A 20,617-nucleotide genomic window follows, 5' to 3' on the forward strand; every position below is an offset into this window, starting at 1 on the left:
CCCATCCCGCTCCCCGAATTTCCCCTTCCCCGTTTTCGGCGGGGCGCAGGCGTGCGGGGCCGTGACTCAGCCCCAGTGCGCGGGGCCGGGGAGGCAGCGCAGGAATAGTCACAGAGCAGCCGGAGGGAGTGGCTGCCGAAATACTTCAGGGCTGCGCTAAGCGACTAAAAATACACGTCAAGCCCTCCTCCTCCTCCTCGCTTTTTCCTTTTTAAACGCGCTTCTTTTTTTTTTTTTTTTAAATATTTTTTTTTTCTCTTGTTTTCGATTGTTCCGAGCCCCCGGGGGCGGCGCGGTCCCAACGGGGACCCAGTTTTGTGTATTTTTTTTTTTTAGGGCCGGCGGGTTCTCGGTGTCCCGGCTCGGTTCCTCGCGCCGTCCCCGCGGGGGTGACTCAGGGGTGGCTTCCCCGGGGCAGATCCCGGCACCCCGAGCCCCCGGTGCCCCCGTTTTGGGGCTCAGCCCCATGGGGCGAGAGGGGCAGGGGCACCCCCCGTGGGTGGCCGTCCCCGATGCGTTGTCACCGGGCCGGTGACGAGGTGGCACCGTGCTTGGCAGCCCTCCGGTGCTGGCGTAGAAACCATAACGGATTTGGGGAAGATCGTAGGGAAAATGGGGTCGGGGTGAGGGGAGGCGTGAGGACACGGTGGTGGCGTGTGGGGACGGCAGCGCTTGGGGCCTGGTTTGGGGACGGCGGCGTGTGGGGCCTGCTCTGGGGACGGGGACGGCACCGGTGGCACTGTCACCAAAGCTCGGTGGCCGGGGGACCCCCGTTAAAGACCCGTGAGGAGAATTTAGGGCTTGGCACCGGGACAAGGCCGGGGCCCGGTGGGTTTGGGGGCGGTGTGGGGGCCCGGTGCGTGTCGGTGCCCCATGGGTGACGGGACCCGGTGGGTTTGGGGGCGGTGTGGGGGCCCGGTGCGTGTCGGTGCCCCGTGGGTGCGGGGCGGCCGTGGCGGCCCCGTGCCCGGTTCGGCAGGGCCGGTCCCGGTAAGGCCGAACCTGCCGGGCCGGGCCGGCCGCGCCCCGGTAATGACGGGGTTGGCGGCGGAAACGCGGCCGGGGCCCGGCCTGGCCCCGAGGCCTCGGGCACCACCGGGGCGGCCTCGTCCCGGTTGGGGCTGGGGGCGGTTGGGGGTTAATTACCGAGGGGGGGGAGTGTTAATTACCGGGGGGGAAGTTTAATTACTGAAGGGGGGGTTAATTACCGGGGGGGGTTAATTGGGGGGGGAGGCACATAAAGAACGGGGGGACCACACGAGGCGGGGGGCACCGGGGCTTGGTGGTGGCCCCGCCGCCACCAGCGGGGGGGTCCCCGCCGCCTCCCCGCCCTCCCCCCCGTTAATTCCCCCCCCCCCTCCCCGTTCCTCCCCCCCCCCGCGGCTCGGTGACGTCACTGCTGACGCCGATCCGCCCCCTCAGCCGCCCGCGGGCCCGGCCGGGCCGTGACGCGCGGGGCCGCCGCCGCTTAACCCCTTCCCCGCCGCCTCAGTGCGGAACCGGGGAAGGTGGGGGGGGGGGTTACCGGACACCGGGGCCGGTGTGTGTGTGTGTGCGTGCTTTGGGCGCGGGGCCTTTCCGCCGCCCGGTACCACCGGGACGCCCACGGTGTATGGGGGGGGTACGGAGGGTGCTGGAGGGGGCGGAACGGGGGGGCACCGGGCCGGGCTCGGTGCCCGGTGGAGGGGGGCCGGGGGGCGGGGCGAGCACCGGGCACCGGCCCCGCCCCCTCCCTTTGTGCCCGGGATTCCCGGCGGGGCGCGCGCGCGGCCCACGTGACCCGCCCCGCTCTTCCCCCACCCCCACCCCCGCCGCCGCCGCCGCGCGCCCCGCCATGACGTCATCCCAGGGGCCCTCGCGCTGTTGTGCCGTGTTCCCGCCGGTCGCCGCGGCAACGGCGGGGGCCAGGAGTGGGCGTGGCTCCGCCTCCCCGGGGCGGGAAAGGAAGGGGGAAGGAATGGGGGGGGGGAGGGGAAGGCAGCCCCGCCTCCCGCATGCAAATGTCGGCGGGCGAGGACGTCATCTGCAGCCAATGAGGGCGCGGCGCGGTGAGGTCACCGCGGCGGCGCCGCGTATATAAAGCGGCGCGGGGGCCGCGGCGGCGGCAGACGCGTGTGTGCGCGCGCGGAGGAGCGGGGCCGCGGCCGGTGCCACCGGCGCCTCCCCCGCCCTCCCTTCCCCCTCCCTCACCCCGAGCATCGATCCGCGACCCCCCCGCCACCCCCCACCCCCCCCCCACACTTTTTTTTTTTTCCCCCTTCCCCACCCCCCCCGCCCCGTTCCCCCGCAGCCGGGCGGGGGAGGAGGATGGAAACACCCTTCTACCATGATGATGTGTTGAGCGGCCTCGGCAGCGGCTTCGCCCCGTCCTCCGGCAGCAGCGGGCTCCTCCTGCCCTTCCCCGGCGGCAGCATGATGAAGAAGGACGCGCTCGGCCTGGCGCTGCCCGAGCAGGTGGCGGCGGCGCTGAAAGCACCGGGAGCAACGGCGGCGGCGGCGGCGGCGAGCACGGCGGGAGGCGAAGCGGCGGCCGCCGCCGGGCTGCTGGGCTCGGCCGAGCTGGGGCTGCTGAAGCTGGCGTCTCCCGAGCTGGAGCGGCTCATCATCCAGTCCAACGGGCTGGTGACCACCACGCCGACCAGCGGGCAGTTCCTCTACCCCAAGGCGGCCGCCTCCGAGGAGCAGGAGTTCGCCGAGGGCTTCGTCAAGGCGCTGGAGGACTTGCACAAGCAGAACCAGCTGGGCGGCGGCGGCGGCACCGGATCCGCCGGGGGAGCGGCGGCGGTGGCGGCGGGCGGCGGCGGGAGCGGCGGCGGCGGCGGAGGAGCCGGCGAGCTGCCCGCCGCCGGCCTGGCCCCGGAGCCCCCGGTGTACGCCAACCTCAGCAGCTACCCGGCCGTCAGCTACGCCGCCGAGCCCGGCCCGTTCGCCGCCCCGCCGCCCCGGCTGCCGCCTCCGCCGCCGCTGAAGGACGAGCCGCAGATCGTGCCCGAGGTGCCGAGCTTCGGCGAGAGCCCGCCGCTGTCGCCCATCGACATGGACACGCAGGAGCGCATCAAGGCGGAGCGGAAGCGGCTGCGGAACCGCATCGCCGCCTCCAAGTGCCGCAAGAGGAAGCTGGAGCGCATCTCGCGCCTGGAGGAGAAGGTGAAGAGCCTCAAGAGCCAGAACACGGAGCTGGCCTCGACCGCCAGCCTGCTCCGCGAGCAGGTGGCACAGCTCAAGCAGAAGGTGCTCAGCCACGTCAACAGCGGCTGCCAGCTCCTGCCGCAGCACCAGCACCAGGTGCCGGCCTACTGAGCCCGGTGCGGCACGGGCACGGACACCGGGGACACCCCAAGGACCCCACCGGGACCCCCGTGGACTGAGGGGAGAAGCCGGGGAGAACCTGGGGGGGGGGCCGCCCCGCCATGGACTGAGGGGACCGACGGACTGAGGAGTCCCCGCACGGACTGAGGGGCTCCGGGGGGTGCCCCGTTTTCTTTTAAAAAAAAAAAACAAAAAACAAAACCCGAGAGAACTGAGGGGGGGCCTCGGATCGGTACCGGGGCGAGGACTGAGAGCGGGGCCCCCGGTTGCCCCGTGAGGCCTCGGCCCCGCCGCGGGCCCCGCGTCCGCCACATTCCAGTGAGGCCCCAGTAAAGCTCGGCGCCGGAGCTGCTTCTCGCTGTCTGCTTCGCCTCGGGGGACCGGGGAAGGGTTATTGGGGGGGGGGGTGGGAAATGGGGATTTTGGGGGTTCTGGGGGTGGTGGTGGAGAGGGGGCACCGGGAGGGAGGTGGGGGCGGAACGGCGGGGCCTGCGGCGCGGGCAGGAAGCGGCGCGGCCGGCTGCCATCTTGGGGCGGGGGGAAGATGTGGGGCTGTGCTGGGGGAAAAAGGGGGGGAAAAACGGGGGAAATGGGGCTGGGGAGGGGGGTGGGGGGGCGCTGGGGTCCTGGGGTGGGGGAAAATTGGGAGGGGGGTTGGGGGGGGTCTGGGGGTGCTTATGGAGGGGGGATTGGGGCTTGGAGGGGGGAGAAGGGGGGCCTTGGGGGTCCCCTTGGGGGGGTTTTGAAGGCCTTGGGGGGGGGGTTGAGGGCTTTGGGGGCTCCTCTGGGGCAGGCAGGGGGGTCCCGGAGGTTGGGGGGGGGGCTGGGTTTGTTGTGGGTTTGGCAGGGGGGTCTTGGGTGTTGGAGGGGGCTCCTGGGGGTGCCGGTGGATGTTGGGGGGGGGGTTCATGAGGTGGGGGGGGACACAGCTACTTGTGGCTCTGTCCTGCAGACCCCTGGGGGGTCACTAACCCCCCCACGCTGTTCTGCTGGGGTTGTCCTCTTGGTTCCCCCCCACAGCCTGGGGTGGGTGACGAGCTGGCCCCCGCGGGTAGGGGAGGTTTTGGGGGGGCTCTGTGCTGGGATCACCCCATTCCCCCCCCCCCCGAACCCCCCATCGGGACGGAGCAGGGGCTGAGCGGCGGCTCCTGCCCCCGCAGCTCTCCGTGCCCACACCTGGCTGAGGCCGTGCCAGCTCTCGGCCCTCTGCCACTCGTCCCAGCACCAGGATCCTTTTTGGCAGCGTCCTGGGGCCCCGATTCCCCCCCTCCCAAATCCCCCCCCCCCCCGCCCCGTTCCTCTCCTGGGGCGAGCCACCTCCCCGCCGCCGCCAGCCTTCGCTTCCTGCTCCTCCTCCTCCTCCTCCGCCCCGTCCCCAACCTGCGAGCCCTGGCCTGGCCCCAGCACCCGTCCCACAGCAATATGTCCCCAGCCCCGCTTGTCCCGGTGTAATTTTCCCCCTTCCCAGGGCAGGATCCGGCCCCTGACCCCCCTGTGCAGGGCCGGGAGCACCCCCAGGGGCCGTGACCGTGCCTCAGTTTCCCCAGCTGGCTTTTTGGGGCACAGCCCTTCACCGGGAGGTGACGGCAGCTCTCCCGGGACCATTTGGGGACAAGTGCCAAGCTGCTGGAGCCCCGGCAGGAGGTGGGGACCTGTTCCGAGCTGTGCCGTGCCAATACGAGAACATCCCAGTCCCCAGGGGGTCGGGGCAGGGCCCGGCACGCTGTGGCTGTGCCGTGGGGAGCGCGGCCTCCCCGGGGGACCCGCGGTGCCGAGGCTGCTGGCTGCAGTTTGCCGGGAGGAAGCGGCCCCGTCCCGGCCGTGCCGTGCCCCAGACGTGCTGCTCCGGCACGGGGCGTCCGCCTGGCACCACGGCAGAGCCTGCGCGGTGCCACGGCCGCCTCCTGCAGCGGGTACGGGGTCTCCCACGTCCATACATACCCCCGTCCCTGTGCTTCATGTCCCCGTGTTCCCACGTCCTCATGTCCACGAGTCCCTGTGTCCCCAGATCTCTCTGTCTGCATGCCCCCACATTGCTGGTCCCCATATCCCCACAGCCCCATGCCCCTGTGTCCTCATAGCCCCATGCTCCCGTGTCCCCACGTCCCACATCCTCATGTCCCCGTGTCCCCACATCCCCATCCTCCTGTGTCCCCAGGTCCCACATCCTCGTGTCGCTGTGTCCCCACGTCCCCACACTGCTGGTCCCCAAGTCCCCGCAACCCCATGCCCCTGTGTCCCCAGGTCCCCATGCTCCCCTGTCCCCATGTCCCACATCCTCGTGTCCCCAGGTCCCCATGCTCCTGTGTCCCCACGCCCTGCATCCCCATGTCCCCAAGTCCCCCCATCCCCATGTCCCCCAGTCCTGTCCCCAAGCCCCCGTTCTCCCCTGTCCCCATGTCCCCCCACCCCCCTGCCCGTGTCCCCCTGCCCCGTGTCCCCTCCCCGTGTCCCGCCGCTCCGTGTCCGCCCAAGGCTGCGGGACCCCGAGCTGGGGAAACTGAGGCACGGGGAGGCGGCGGGGTGGGGGGGGGACGGACCCGGTGCTGCGGGGCGGCCCGGGACCGGCAGGGGGCGCCGCCGTCCCCCCACCCCGGGGCGGATAAAGGCGGCGGCGGGAGGCGGCGGAGGGGGAACCGGGAACCGGGAACCGGGAACCGGGAACCGGCGGCGGCGGGGCCCGGGGCGGCGGCAGCAGCGGCGGCATGGCCCGGGGCGAGCTCCGCCTGCTGCTCTGCTGCGCCGCTGCCCTGCTGGCTGCAGGTACCGGGGCACCGGGCGCCGGCACCGGGTGGGATTGGGCATCCCGGGGGCACCGGGTGATGGGGAACCCCCGGGACACCGGGACGGGGGGGGCTGGGGGGCGCGGGGGGGGGCGCGGTGCAGCGGGTGGGCTGCGTGCGGCGGGGGCACCGTGCGGGGTTCGTGGGCAGGGGGTGTGGGGAGGGTGCGGGTGGGCTGCGGGTGTCCCCCCGATTTGAAGGGTACCGGGGGGGCTCTGCCCCGCTCAGCCCGGCCCCGGGGCTCACAGCGGGGCAAGGTCCAACCCCACCGGGGGCAGGATGCGGCCCCAGTGCTGCCAAACCCGCTGGGCTGGCCGGTGTGTTTGGGGGCATGGGTGCCTTGGCTCGGCTGGTGGGGGGCTTCGGGGGCCGAGCCCCCACCCAGGACGCGTGGCCGGCACCCACGTCCACGCTGCGTGACATCCCCGTGTCCTCATGTGTGTCCCTTTTGCTGTCCAGGGGACAGCAAAACCCCCGCTGCGTGGCCTGGGAACGGCCCGTCCCGGGGGGCTTTGGGGACCCCTTGGTGGGGTCACACCTGGGGGCCAGCTCTGTCCGCTGGGGCTGGGCTGCGCTGGCCCCACTCCTCCCCTTGTGCAAACAGCAGTGGGGTGGACAAGGGCGCTGCTGGCACTGCCCTGCCCTGAAAAGGTGGCACAAGGGCTGGGCTGGCACGTCCCGTCCCGTGCTGCCGTGTCCCTGCTGCGGCCACCGCGGCACTGCTCTGCTCGTCCCCAACGCCACCAAGCCCGTGATGCGATGCCTTCAGAGGCTCCAGCCCTACCCAGGCCTGGATTTTGGGGATCAGATATTAATTAAACCCTCGTTTTGTGCTCCTCTGTGCCTGATAAACCCACCTGGAGAATGAGCTGGGGCGAGCGCCGCTATCCCCCCCAAGCCCTGCCTGCTCCCCCCCGAGCCCTGCGGCGTCCCTGCTGCCCAGCTCTCTCCTCCACGCCGTAGGGACTGAGCCTACCACAATTAACACCAGCCCAGCACCGCACACCTCGGGAATGACAGCGTCACGGTCCGGGGCCAGCTCACCCATGGCTGTCACCGCGGGGGGACACAACGCGTCCTCAGCCGGCTCCTCTGCGTCGACCAGCGTGGGGACAACCTGGCCGGGGACGTTGCACCCGGACACGTCCGCTCCGCTCAGCAAAGGGAACACGACAGCACACACGTCGCCACCCAGCCCGGCCCCGGCTTCCTCCCTACCCAGGAGCCCAAAAGCAGCAGCAGCATCCACTTCTCCGACCGTGACACCGGGCTCGCTGACAACGACCCCAGCTCCAGCCACGTCGGTGCCACCCACCATGACCACGGGGGCCGACACGAACACGTCCCTGCCCAGCTCGACCCCAGCACCAAGCCCGTCCTCGTCGGGGCCCTCCGAGCCCGTTCCCGCTCCCAGCTCTCCTGCTGCGCCCACCGTGAGCCCTGCTCCCAGCACAGCGCCAACCCCCGGCCCCAGCAACGCCTCGGCCCCCAGCCCCAGCACAGCGCCAGCCCCCGGCCCCAGCAACGCCTCGGCCCCCGGCCCCAGCACAGCACCAGCCACCGGCCCCAGCACAGCACCCGTCATCGGCACCAGCCTTGGGGCTGGCCCCTCAGGTGAGGGGGAAGCCCCCCGGTGCAGGCAGGGTGGGATGGGGGGGGGGTCTGCACCGTGCGCTGGGTGTTGTGCCCTCCCACACCGTGCACCACGGGGACTGGATGCGCTCCGGTGCACCAAGGGAGCCCTGAGCCACCGGGTGCCACCAGGTGTCCCTGTCCCCACCCCGGAGCTCCCATGGCTTGGGGGCTGCGCTTGCAGGGGGGCTGTGAGGTGCAGGTCCCTGGGGGGGTGCCCAGAGCCCTCTGACCCCTTAGGGCTGCCCCAAATCTCTCCCCATTCCCCTTTCTCCATGGTGTTTTTGGGCCACGGTGGGTGAGAAGGTCCCGCGCTGGTCCCCACTGGGGGGAGGTGACAGGGGGGAGCTGGGTGCAGGGTGACCCATCAGGGCTGCGTGCCAGGGGGTAACGGGGTGCCCGTTTCGCCCCCACAGCGCAGCCCACCACCAAACCCAACCCCGGCCTGGTCGTCATCATCTGCCTCTTCGTCGCGGTGCTGGTGGGGGCCACGGCGCTGCTGCTGGTGCGGCTGTGCCGCTGCGGGACCCCCGGCTTCCAGCGGCTGGACGAGGTGCCCATGGTGTGTGGGGGGCTTGCGGGGGGGGGGGGGGGACACGGGGGGCTGCGGGCGCTCACCCCACTCTTTCTCCTCCCCAGAGCAAGGTGTCGGAGGGCTTCCCCTTCGCCCAGCACCCCCCCAGATGACCCCACGCTGACGAATAAAGAAGCTGCTGCCTTGACTCTGCTTTCCCGTCTGCCCTGCGCTCTGCACCCCACGGGTGCCAAATCCCAAGGGGGGGGTGGGGGGGAGCCCCGAGAGTTTCGGGGGTCCCTTGTGCCAGGCTGGGCTGGAGGTCCCGGGCCGGGGGGGCATGGGGTGGGGGAGCTCAGGGTGCTGGGGGCCGTGCAGCCCCCCCCGGAGGGGGTGGGATGGGAGGGAGGGAGCGAGCGGCCAGGCACGCACGCCGCCTTCCTTCTGCTCCGCTGCACTCGGCGGGGGCCGCGGCACGCTCCGGTAAGGGGCTGCGGGGGGGGGGGGGGGGGGCACGGGGTTTGGGGAGGGGGGGGACACACAGACCCTGCAATAGGGGAGGGGGCAGCACCCCCAAAATGGGGCTGGGCAGGGTGGGGGCACAGCCCTGGGAAAGGGATAAGGGGGGGGGGGGGTGCAGGTGGCACCCATGGAGGAGCTTCTGGGGGCGGTGGGTGCCGGGGGGGGGGGACGCTGATCATTAACGCGGTGCCGGGGGGGGGGGGGGGGGTCGTGGCCCAGCGGATGCTCCAAGCTGGGGGGGCTGTGGCCACCCCCGTAGCCTCAGGCCTTTGTCCCCGCGGGTGGCCCCGTGCTCCCTCCCCGGGGACACCGGAGCTGGGGGGCAGCCAGGGACGGGGGGGGGGGCGCGGGAGGGGGGGGGCTGAAACCCGAGGCGCTGAGGCTGAGCCCCATCAATCACGGGCACCATGCAAAATGTGAGCGGCCCCGGGGGGGGGCGGGGGGGGGCCCGGCCGCTTCCCCCCCCCACCCCACCGGGGCGCCCCGGTGCTGCCGGAGCCCCCCCCCCGGCTCAGCTCCCCCCCCCCCCCCCAAAGGGACCATGCGACGGAGCCGGACGGCGCTGCCCTTCCTGAGCGCGGAGGTGAGACCGGGGCCGGTACCGGGCACGGGGAGGGGGGCACCGGCACCGTTTTTTTTTTTGGGGGGGGGGGGGGTGGGTTGAGATGTGCCCCCCCCCGGTGGGAGAGCCCCAGCGCCTGGCCCCCGGGGCGGCAATAACCGGGCTGGCGGCGCTCGGCGGGAGTTAATTAGCCCCGTAATGGGCGGTTAATTATTATTCGCCCCTGCGTAATTACGCACCGGCTCCGGGGGATTTTCCAGCGGGATTCCGGGGGGGGGGGGGGGGCGGGGAGGCGGCGGGGGTGTCCCGGGGGCTCCGTGTGCCCCCCCCGCTTTGTGCACCGGAGCCCGGTGAGGGCGTGGGGGGGGGCTCCGGTAACGCCCCCAGCCCCCCCCCAACCGTTGCAATTTGGGGTCCACGCGGCTCCCGGTGCCGCGGATGGGGAGGGGGTGGGGAACCGGGCACCGGGGCACAGCACCACGGAGAGTTCCCCCGGTACCGGCGGTTTTGGGGAGGGGGGAGGGCCCCTCACCTCCCCCCCCCCCCCCCCCATCCCGGTGTCCCCGCAGCGCTGCCGCGACGCCGCCGAGGCCGCCCCGTCGGGACCGGGACCGGGACCGGGAGCGGGGCCGGTGTCGGGCGCCGTTCGCCGCCGTTTCTCCGGGACCCCGCTGCTGCCGCCGCTGGGCTGCCGGGGGGCGGAAAGCGACCCCCCCCGCGTGGTGTTCACCATCGAGGAGAGCGGCCCCAGCAGCGGCGACGAGGCCGAGCCCCCCCGGTAAGGGCGCGGCGGGAGGCGGCTCTGGTACCGGGGGGTGGCCGAGCCTCAGCTCCGCGCCCCCAGCGGGGCCGGGGAGGTAACGGGGGGGTTGGGGGGGGGGGTATGGGAGGGTTACCGGGGACCGGGGATGGCCGCGGGGGGGGGGTCGCGGTGCCGGTGGTTTCAGCACCGGGCAGCGGACAGCGGCCCCCGGGGCACCGGAGCCGGCACCGGGGCTGCGGGTCCGTCCCTCCCGGGGCGTGGGGTGGGGACAGGAGGCTGGGCACAGCCCTGGGGATGTGTCCCCGTCCCCGCCACCTCCGTCCCCATCCCTGTCCCTGTCCTCCCCGTCCCCATCCTTGTGACCCGGTCCCCATCCCCGCCACCTCTGTCCCTGCCACCCTGTCCCCATCCCCCTCCCCCCGTCCCCATCCCTGTCCCCCCCGTCCCCATTCCTGTCCCCTCACCCCCGTCCCCATGACCCCATTCCTGTCCACCTGTCCCCACCACCTTCGTCCCCAGCCCTGTCCATCCGTCCCCATCCCTGTGACCCCCATTCCTGTCCCCGTCCCCCCATCCCCATCCCCGTGACCCCATTCCCGTCCCCCCCCGTCCCCATCCCCCGTCCCCAAGCCCGCTGCCACCCAGCACAAGGCCCTGCCCGGAGGTGACCTCGGTCCCTCCTTGGCACGGCTGCGGGGTTATTTTTGGGCCATTCCCGCCCCCTCTCGCCGTGCCTGTCCCAGCCTGGCTTTGCGGGGACAGCACGGGGCTGTCCCGGCCAAGGGACCTGGCTCCAGCCCGGCCACGCTGCGCCCCGGCTCCTGTGTCACCTGCTGTCCACCCCCTGCGCGGACACGTGTCCCTGTTGGGGACAGCCACGGCCCCGCAGGGGACAGGGACTGGCTGTCCTGGGGACAGGGACTGGCTGTCCTGCGGCCGGTCCTGCCCAGCCCTGGCTGTCCCACGGGCTCCTGGCTGCCAGGCGGGGACAGCTCTGTCCCCACCCCGACGTCCCCCGCTACCCCCTGCGCCCTGATGGCGCAACACCCTCCTGATGTCCCCGTGCTCCAACGCGGAGGGTCCCCAGCGCCGGGACCCCCACCCGACGGCCTCGGGGCTCCCGCGGGTGCCGCCGTGCCGGGGGGGCCCTGCTTGGGTCCCCGCCAGCCACGGGATATTTTTGCCTCCGCCGGGGACAGCAGGTATCCGGCTGCGTCAGCGGGGCCGCGGGGTCGGGCTGGCGGGCACCCGGCTCCCACGGCCAGCCCGGGGCGACGCGGGACAGTGGCTCCCTGGTGGGTCCAGCCCGCTCCGTGTCCCCCGCCGTGTCCCCAAACCGGGCAGCCAGGAGGGGCTGGGGGACACCGGGGGGGTGAGGGCAGGTTTGGTTCTGACGGGTCCCTCGGTGGCACCGTGGCGCGGCCACACGGTGTGTCCGGGTTGAGCCGTGTCCCTCGGGGGCACGGGGACATGCCCGCGTTGTGCGCCTGGGGTGCTCGGGGCTCGGCCGTGTCCCTCGGCGGCCACTCCACCAGGATCCCTCGGTGGCCCACTCCACGTGCCCAGGATCCTTGGGGCTGAGCCGTGTGGCTTGATGGCACCGTGGCACGGCCACTGCAGCTGTCCGGGTTGCTCCAGGCTCAGCCCTGTCCCTCGGTGGCACCGTGGCGTGTCCTCCCCGTGTGCCCACCTTGCTCCGGGCTCAGTCCCGTCCCTCGGCGGCCTCTCCATGTGGCCGTGGCGCGCGGCACTCGGCGCGGCGTTTCCGCAGGCGGCCGGGCAGAGCATCCTCGCCCTTCTGGGCACAGCTGCCACCTCGGGGACAGCGCGGCGCCCCGGGGCGCGGGGCCAACGGGTGGCCACGTGCCCGGCGAGCCAGGCGCACACGCGGGACTGATGGAGCCAAGCGGGACGCTGGGGGGGGTCCGCTCCGTGCGCCGGCCGCCCGAGCCAGACAGTTGTTTAATTTCCCAGGCGCGGGCGGGAGGGGGATGGAAACTTTCCCGGGGCTGCGAGGGCTGGGACAGCCGCGCGCTTCCTGCTCCTCACCGGCGGGCAGCAGCTCCCCGCCGCTCGGGTCCCTGTCCCCCCGCTGCGCCCATGGGGCCGGACCCCCGCCGGCGCGCCGGAGCGCCCTGAGCGGCGCCATGCTGCCCTCGCCGGGGGCTTCGCCTGCGGGGTCCCCCCGCGGGTCCCCCCGCAATTCCCCCGTGCTCTTCAGGAAGCTCCTGGTGAACCAGAGCATCCGCCTGCAGCGGCGCTTCACCGTGGCGCATCCCCTCTGGTAAGGGGGGGGGGACCCCGGCGAGGGGGTCCTTGGAGGGGGGGGGGGTTGGGAGGAGGCGGTGAGATGCGGGGACGGGGTCGGCATGGACCCCCCCCAAATTTGCTGCCGTGTGTCCCCGTCATCTGTGTGCCTGCGGGGACGTGGGGCTGAGCCCCCCCCGTGCCCACGGGGCTGAGCGGGGCAGGGGGCGATGCCGGCTGAGCACGGGCGTGCTCGTTGCAGCGATGGGACCCAGCAGGGCCGGGGTGGGGGGGGCTTTGTGCTGCGGCATTTGCCCCCGTGGCTCCAAATGGCGGGGGGGGGCTTTTTTTTTCGGCACAGCAAGAGGGGAAGGAGGCAGCGACCCCCAGCAGGGCCACGCAGCCCCCGTGCGGGCGCCCGTGGGTGCCCGCGGGTGCTGGGGCGACGTGGGGATCAGCAGATCCCTCCTCAGTGGCAACAGCAGCTATTTATAGCGGCCCCCCCAGCCCCCCCCCCCCTGCTGCCCGACACCGCTCGGCATGGAAAGTATTTCTGAATTCGGCACCAGCCCTCCCGGGGCCGCCGTCCTGGCCGTGCCCCCCGGTCCCGTTCCCCGCGTGGGGCACAGCCACCGGTGGGGACCCCGTGTGTGTCCCCCCCCCGCCTCGTCCTCCCGGTGACGCCGTGCCCGGGGTCGGGGCTGTCCCCTGGGGTGGCAGCGGGGTCGGAGGTGGCCGCGCCGTGCCGGAGGGGGGGGGGGAACAAACCCACAATTCACGCGCGGGGCTGTAGGAGCCACAATGGGGCTTTGTGTCCCCGGTACCATCGGGGACGCGAGGCAGAGGCAGGACAAGGGGCTGCGGGAGGGCTGGACGCGGCACTGGGCGCAGCGGGGCCGGGGGCATGCAGCCGGGGAGCCGCTGCCCGTCCCGGAGGCACTCCTGCATCAGGTAGGTCCCAGCGGCGCGACGGGGACGTGTGGCCGTGCTCTCTCCCCAGGGTGGCTCGTCCCTGTCCCCGTGGCGGTGGCGGCTCCGGGAGGGGACAGGCGCTGGGTGGCCCTCGCTGCGTCCCCGTGCGCAGCCTTTCCCATGACCCCGGGGCCAGCGGGGTGGCAGCTGCCGAGGGGACACCGCAGGGCCACCAACTCTGTCCCCACGTCTCCCGTCCCCTCTGCGAGCCCGGGGTCCGCACGGCTGCGGGGTGGCTCTGCCCGGGATGGCACCAGGCCACCACCAGCACGTCCCCAAGGACCAGAGCTTGGCTTCCTTGGTGGTTTCTGTCCTTCGATGTCCCCTGGCTCGGTGCCCGGCCGGGACGCTGTCCCCCATGGGACGTGGCTCCCTGAACAGAGGCTGATGGAGGCTTTCGAGGACTCGCGGCGATTGGGGATCGTGGCGCCGGGGACACGGGGAGTGACGGGCAGGAGCCGGCCCTCCCCGGGCTCTCCGGAGCCAGGAGCCCTGTGGCAAGAGCTGGGGCTCCTGTCCTAGCCCGGTGACAAGGGACAACCCGCCTGGACCCCGCCGTGCCACCCGGTGGCTCCACGAGCACCGCGTTGTGCCCACGCTCAGCACCGGGGCAAAGGGACCAGGCCGCGCGGCGACCGGTGTCACCACCGAGCTGGGATGGGGCACAGAGAGCCCGGCAAGCCCGGTGCCGTGTCCCAAAGCTCCCATTGTCTGCAGCTGGGCTGGGGGACGACCATTGTTCTCGGCTGGTGGCACCGCTGGGGACGTGCCCGGCTGTTTGCCGTGGGTTTGGGGGGGGGTCGCTGCTCTCCGCAGGGTGTCCTTCGGTGTCCCCGCGTCCGAAGGCGGCAGCCCAGCCTTGCCCTGGCTGTGAACGGGGACGGCAGCGGTGTCCCCAGCGCCTCTCAGATGAGGTCCCCGGGACACCGCCGGGGCCACCCGCCCTGTTCCAGCCTTGTCCCCTGTCCCCTCGCAGCTTCGACCTGGAGAATGGCCTCCCGGGCAGGGGCGCGCTGGACCCCCAGGCCAGCCCGGGCGCGGGGCTGGTGCTGCAGGGCACCTTCAGCCACGGCCAGCGCCGCGAGTCCTTCCTCTACCGCTCCGACAGCGACTACGACCTGTCTCCCAAGGCCATGTCCCGCAACTCCTCCATCGCCAGCGACCTGTGAGTTCCCCCCTGTCCCCCCCCAGGTCCCCCCCCCCGTCCCTCTCCCCCCCCCAGCTCACGCACCCCTTTGCTCCCCGCAGGCACGGCGAGGACATGATCGTCACGCCGTTCGCCCAGGTACGGCCCCGTGGCGAGGAGGGGACGCGTCCCCGTGTCCCCAGCACGCGGGGGGGTACGGGACGGGGGGGTTACAGCCCGGCCCCAGCCCCCCCTCTGTCCCCCCTAGGTCCTGGCCAGCCTCCGCACCATCCGCAGCAACTTCGCGGTGCTGATGCACCTCCAGGACCGCGCCGGCACCAAGTAAGCGGGGTGCGGGGTGGGGAGGGCGATGTGTGGGGGGGTCACAGCTTGAGGCGGGGGGCACAGCTCGAGGCGGGGGGGGGCACAGCTCGTGGCATCCCGGCCGCTCAGCCCCGTGCGTTTCGCAGGCGAGCCTCGAGCAGCAGCCTCCCCTCCGCGAGCAAGGCCAGCCTCTCTGGTGAGTGCCCCCGATGGGAAAACAAGGGGATGCTTTTGGGGTCGGCCGGCTGCCCCCGCACCTGGGGACGGGGCGTGCCGGCACCCACGGGGCGCAGCGGTGTCCCCGGCGCCCGGGGCAGAGCGGTGGCTTTGCCCTTTGGGATCCATGTCGGGTTTTCAGCGGCTCCTGCTGCCCGTCCGCCCTTGGTGCGGTGGCGGTGGCGGTGGAAAGGCTCCGGTTGACGTCAAACCTTCCATTAATAAAAACCCCGGGCGGCGAGCGGGGCCCCGCAGGAGCCCCGGGCTGGGCGTCACCTCGAGGTGACGTCCCCGTCCCCCCCCCCCCCTCCACCACCACCACCACCACCACGCTGCGTGCCGGGGACCATGCGGCCGCCTCGAGCCCAGCCGCACGGGGATGCTGCTCAGCACCGGTCCCCAGCCCCGGCCACCCACCGTGGCCCTCCTTGGGGAGGGGGGACACGTGAACATCCCGGGGTGGGGACGGCGGGGTCGGGACCCCCCGTGCGTCCCCGTGCCCGGCGGCGACGCGGTGGCTGCCCCCGGCAGAGGATGCCCAGCAGAAGCTCTCACTGGAGACCCTGGAGGAGCTGGACTGGTGCCTGGACCAGCTGGAGACGCTGCAGACCAGGCACTCGGTCAGCGAGATGGCCTCCAACAAGGTAGGGACACCCCACGAGAACCCCCCCCCCCCGGAGGGGGGGTGGTGGTGGTGGCGGGGACGTGTGGCCCCCACCTGTGGCTGAGCCCCCGCCGCCGCCCGCAGTTTAAGCGGATGCTGAACCGGGAGCTGTCGCACCTCTCGGAGACCAGCCGCTCGGGGAACCAGGTCTCCGAGTACATCTCCAGCACCTTCCTGGGTGAGTACCCCCCGGGGCGGGGGGGTCAAGGCTGCCTGTGCCCCCCCCCCCCGCAGCTCAGGGAGCACGCAGCGAGGTCTGCGAGGAGCCAGGCACGAATCCTGCCCGGGGCCCAGCACCTCGGCGCCGTGCCCTGCAGCACTGGGCGTCCGTGGGGACAGTGCCGGCAGCTGGGGCGGCTTGTTTGGGGCAAAAAAAATGAAAATATTTATATAGGGGAGCGGGGCGGGGGGGCTTTCTCAGGTGTCTCCATGGGGGTGTCACAGCCTTCGTGCTGGCTGTGAGTGCTGGCGCACACTGGTGTATGCTGGTGCACGCTGGTGCACGCTGGTACAGGCTGCTGTAAGCTGGTGCATGCTAGCGCATGCTGGTGCACACTGGTGCACACTGGTGCACACTGGTGCACACTGGTGCATGCTGGTTTGGTGCACGCTGGTGCAGACTGGTGCATGCCGATGCACACTGATGCACACTGGTGCACACTGGTCTGGTTCAGACTGGTGCAGACTGGTGCATGCCGGTGCAAGGGCGGGCGGCCTGCCCAGTGCTCTCCCTGCACGGGGGGACCCCGGGGGGGGCCCAGACCCCGCTGCAGACGGGTGGGGGAAGCTCCCGGCATCCCCCCCGTGCGCCCCCCCGTTGCCATGGCATCGCGGTGCTATCCGTGCCGGCTGACGTCAATCGGGGGGGGTGGGGGGAATCCACGAGGGGGGGGGACCGGGCTCCCCCCTGCTCACCGCCCCCCCCCCAGACAAGCAGCACGAGGTGGAGATCCCCTCGGCGCTGCCCAAGGACAAGGAGAAGGAGCGGAAGAAGCGCCCCATGTCGCAGATCAGCGGCGTCAGGAAGCTCACGCACGGCTCCAGCCTCGCCGCCGCCGGCATCCCTCGCTTCGGGGTGCGCACGGACCACGAGGGGCTGCTGGCCAAGGTGAGCCCCAGCGCCCGCCGCGGGGGTCCCGATCCCATCGTGGGGTCCCCGGCACCAGTCCCCGCGGACCCCCCCCTTGTCCTTCTGAACCCCCCCCCCCTTCCCAGGAGCTGGAGGACACCAACAAGTGGGGTCTGGACGTCTTCAAAGTCGCCGAGTATTCAGGCAACCGCCCGCTGACGGTCATCATGTACAGCATCTTCCAGGTGAGCCCCCCCGGGGGCCGTCCCCGTCCCCGTGCCCGTATCCCAAACGGGGACCAGCCACCTCCCGCCTTCCCCGCAGGAGCGCGACCTGATGAAGACCTTCCGCATCCCCGCCGACACCTTCATCACCTACATGCTGACGCTGGAGGACCACTACCACGCCGACGTGGCCTACCACAACAACATCCACGCCGCCGACGTGGCCCAGTCCACCCACGTCCTCCTCTCCACGCCGGCGCTGGAGGTGAGCCGTGGTTCCTCCGGGTTGCTGAGCACCTGCACCGGGGCCGTAACCCGTCTGTGCCGCCTTTTTCCCCCGTTCCCAGGCCGTCTTCACGGACCTGGAGATCATGGCTGCCATCTTCGCCAGCGCCATCCACGACGTCGACCACCCCGGGGTCTCCAACCAGTTCCTCATCAACACCAGTGAGCCAGGAGGCGGGGAGGGGGTGAGGGGGGCGTAGGGGACCCCGGTGTCCCCAGGCCGCCCCCGGGGTGACCGGTGCCATCTCGCAGACTCGGAGCTGGCGCTGATGTACAACGACGCCTCGGTGCTGGAGAACCACCACCTGGCCGTGGGCTTCAAGCTCCTCCAGGAGGAGAACTGCGACATCTTCCAGAACCTGAGCAAGAAGCAGAGGCAGTCGCTCCGCAAAATGGCCATCGACATGGTACGGGGGGCCCGGACCGCCCCGGGGTGCTGGGCTGGGGGGGCTTCGTGGTGGGGTCAGGCTGAGCCGCGTGTCCTGCTCGCCCTGCCCAGGTGCTGGCCACGGACATGTCCAAGCACATGAACCTGCTGGCGGATCTGAAGACCATGGTGGAGACCAAGAAGGTGACCAGCCTGGGGGTGCTGCTGCTGGATAACTACTCCGACCGCATCCAGGTGGGCTCGGGGACGTGGGCAGGGAAACGTTTCTGCAGCCCGTGGCATCGGGTCCTGGCTCCGGGACATCCTCTTTGGTGCCACCACCAACCCCGGCTGGCCGCCACCAAGGGGGGGCACCCAGGACAAGGTGCCCCAGGACCCGTGACGGTGGCCCTGGGGGACGAGGGCCGTTGGGCGAGCGGTGCGGTGGCCGTGCAGGTGCTGCAGAACATGGTGCACTGCGCCGACCTCAGCAACCCCACCAAGCCGCTGGAGCTGTACCGGCAGTGGACCGACCGCATCATGGAGGAGTTCTTCCGCCAGGGCGACCGCGAGCGGGAGAAGGGGATGGAGATCAGCCCCATGTGCGACAAGCACACCGCCTCCGTGGAGAAGTCCCAGGTGGGGGGCACGGCGCGGGGCTTGGGGGGCCATGGGGCCGCGGTGGGTGCTGAGCTCTGCCTTCCCGCAGGTGGGCTTCATCGACTTCATCGCCCACCCGCTGTGGGAGACCTGGGCCGACCTGGTGCACCCCGACGCCCAGGAGATCCTGGACACGCTGGAGGACAACCGGGAGTGGTACCAGAGCATGATCCCGCGCAGCCCCTCCCCACCTCCCGAGGGTCCCGGGGTGCCCCCCGCCGCCACCGATAAGTTCCAGTTCGAGATGACGCTGGAGGAGGAGGAGGGCGAGTCGGACACGGAGCCGGAGGGGCCCGAGAGCCCCTTGGACGAGGACAACAGTGGCTCCAAGACGCCGGCCACGGATGACTCGGAGTCGGCCGACACCGAGCACCTCTCACCTGGCTCCAGGGACCCGGACTTGCCCCAGGGTGGGTGCCCCGGGGACGTGGACAACCGGCGGGCGCTGGAGGGGACGCTGACGAAGGACGGTGGCAGCTCAGCGCCAGGCTCCGAGGGCAGCCAGGAGCTGTGCCTGGACACGGAGGGCAACGTCACATTCCTGCCCCTGGGCACGTAGCGGCCCCGGCTGGCGGGTCCCGTCGCTGCCACAGGGACGTGGGACACGGCGTTGCCCCAGCGAGTGCCACGGGCACCCCAGGCTCCTGGCATCGTCACCACTGGGACCGGGGCGGCTGTCGGGACGCGGAGGGACCTGAGGAACGTCCCCACACGGCAGCTGGGCAGGTACCGATGGGCACAAGGACACCACTGCTCATTCCCTCCCGACTGTCCCCTGCTCCCACCCAGCCTCCCGACGTCCAGGTGCTGGGAAAGGTCCCTGTCACTTGCAAACGGGTCCTGGGGACGCTTTGCTCCTGCCCTCTCCCAGCCCTGGGCACACTGTGGCTCCCCGGGGAGATGTCCCCCGTTGTGCCAGGCGCAGCCGAAAGCGTTTGGGTGTCCGGGTGGCACGAGGCTCCCCAGTGTCAGGACACGTGGCCGGGCACCAGGGCACGACGCTGGCTGCTTGGGCACGAGTCAGGGGGTTTATTTATTTGGGGATGGGGTCACTTTTTAAAGCCTTTTGTAGCTCACTTTTTAATACCAGCCTCACCTAGGCGCACTCACACGCGTTTCTGTGGCAGAAGCTGCTCTGACTGTGACCAGCACCCGAAATGCTGCATTTATACTTTGCACTTTGGGCCCCGCCGGGCGCTGCAGCCCCACGTGTCTCTGCAGGGACCGGGGCAGCCCCCGGGGTCGTTTCGGTTTCTTCCTTCACCCTCCAGACATTAAACCTGGTTTGTTCCCCCCTAAGTGTGACCCTTTTTTCGCTGTGCTTCCACGGGAGCTCTGGCTGCGCTGGTGCTTGGCGTCTAGGCGCTGTGGTCGGGCAGCACCCCGGGGCCTCCATCCCCAGGGACCGGCGTGGTTGGTGGCCCCATTGCCTGCCAGGCCCCGGGGAGGGCCCTGCTCTTGTGTTTGAACAAAAGCGAGCTCCTCCCTGGAAATGTCGATCCATCACAGGCAAACACAACCGGCTAAGGTAAATATTTAATCGCCGGCTTGGCGCGGCGCGGAGCCTGTTCCCTGCTCTTCCGCATTGCTCCCGAGGGTGATTTATCTGCAAACACGTCCCCACCCACGGCACTGCCCTCCTGCCCGGCCCTGCTGCGTGGGGCCCTGCCAGCCCCCAGCCCTCACCCCAGTGCAGCAGGGGGGTCCCCGCTGCCCCCCCCTGCCCTCCCCGCACCCCAAATTCCCCCTTTGATAGCGGGGCCACGGCGAGCGGCCGTGATGGGAAGGAAACGTCAGGTTTCTGGGGCTCGGCTGGGAGCGACGGGTGCCACAGGGGCTGGCGGGTGGCTCTGCGCCATCCCTGCTCGGCACGCAGGTGCTCGGCGGCCCCGCAGCCCTGCTGATGGAGCGGGGCTGTGACCGTCAGCCCCACAGGGACCAGGTACACCGTACAGCGCCCAGCTCCAGCAAGCTGGGAGGATGTCAGCCAAAAAAAATCCCCTTCACTGAGGCGACGCCGTGCCAAGGAGGGCGGTGGTGCTGCCTGCGGGCCGTCGGAGCGTCCCCGCCATGGGTGCTGCCGCCGGGCGCCCAGCACCCAACTGGATGGTGCCCTCCAGCGGCTGGCAGGCTGCAGCCCGGGGTGTCGGGCTCGGGCATCCCGCAGGCCCCACGCACACACATCCCGCTCCTCGGGGCTCGGTGCGGTGTCCGGCTCCGCCATCCCGCAGGCTCCCTGGGGCTGCGCCGGCACCTGAGGGGGGAGGGAGAGGAGGCGGCTGGGCGCACCATGCCCGATGTGTGTTCATGGGGTGGTGACAAGGGGCACGGAGGGCCTCGGAGGAGGCTGCGGGGTCGAGGCTGGGGTTGTGCAGCCC

General features: G+C 71.6%; 3 protein-coding genes across 9 annotated transcripts; all 3 read left to right on the plus strand.

Moving 5' to 3' along the window:
• The first annotated feature begins 2,106 nt into the window (after positions 1-2,106).
• On the plus strand, positions 2,107-3,656 carry JUND (JunD proto-oncogene, AP-1 transcription factor subunit). The gene has a single exon (XM_080566013.1). The coding sequence runs from the start codon at positions 2,308-2,310 to the stop codon at positions 3,298-3,300; it is 993 nt and encodes a 330-aa protein (XP_080422139.1). The 5' UTR covers positions 2,107-2,307; the 3' UTR covers positions 3,301-3,656.
• A 2,217-nt stretch (positions 3,657-5,873) lies between these two features.
• Positions 5,874-8,446, plus strand: CIST1 (colon, intestine and stomach enriched 1). 4 transcript variants are annotated; one of them, XM_080566514.1, is made up of 4 exons: positions 5,874-6,072; positions 6,956-7,706; positions 8,141-8,277; positions 8,364-8,446. In XM_080566514.1, the coding sequence occupies exons 2-4, from the start codon at positions 7,106-7,108 to the stop codon at positions 8,409-8,411; spliced, it is 786 nt and encodes a 261-aa protein (XP_080422640.1). In that variant the 5' UTR covers positions 5,874-6,072; positions 6,956-7,105; the 3' UTR covers positions 8,412-8,446. The 4 variants fall into 4 exon arrangements, with proteins under 4 accessions (XP_080422640.1, XP_080422642.1, XP_080422639.1 ...); XM_080566516.1 differs by having other exon boundaries at positions 5,878-6,072; positions 7,056-7,706; XM_080566513.1 differs by having other exon boundaries at positions 5,884-6,072; positions 8,141-8,286.
• Positions 8,447-8,700: 254 nt separating this feature from the next.
• PDE4C (phosphodiesterase 4C) lies at positions 8,701-19,538 on the plus strand. 4 transcript variants are annotated; one of them, XM_080566022.1, is made up of 17 exons: positions 8,701-8,721; positions 9,297-9,343; positions 9,892-10,100; positions 14,281-14,469; positions 14,553-14,589; positions 14,699-14,772; positions 14,901-14,950; positions 15,502-15,614; positions 15,719-15,812; positions 16,564-16,742; positions 16,850-16,948; positions 17,028-17,192; positions 17,275-17,374; positions 17,465-17,619; positions 17,712-17,834; positions 18,036-18,218; positions 18,289-19,538. In XM_080566022.1, the coding sequence occupies exons 2-17, from the start codon at positions 9,302-9,304 to the stop codon at positions 18,796-18,798; spliced, it is 2,322 nt and encodes a 773-aa protein (XP_080422148.1). In that variant the 5' UTR covers positions 8,701-8,721; positions 9,297-9,301; the 3' UTR covers positions 18,799-19,538. The 4 variants fall into 4 exon arrangements, with proteins under 4 accessions (XP_080422148.1, XP_080422150.1, XP_080422147.1 ...); XM_080566024.1 differs by lacking the exons at positions 8,701-8,721; positions 9,297-9,343; positions 9,892-10,100 and adding an exon at positions 10,744-11,287; XM_080566021.1 differs by lacking the exons at positions 8,701-8,721; positions 9,297-9,343; positions 9,892-10,100 and adding an exon at positions 11,942-12,369.
• The last annotated feature ends 1,079 nt before the right edge of the window (positions 19,539-20,617 follow it).

This window comes from Anser brachyrhynchus (assembly GCF_964034855.1).
Source record: "Anser brachyrhynchus genome assembly, chromosome: 23".
NCBI classification, from domain to species: Eukaryota; Metazoa; Chordata; class Aves; order Anseriformes; family Anatidae; genus Anser; species Anser brachyrhynchus.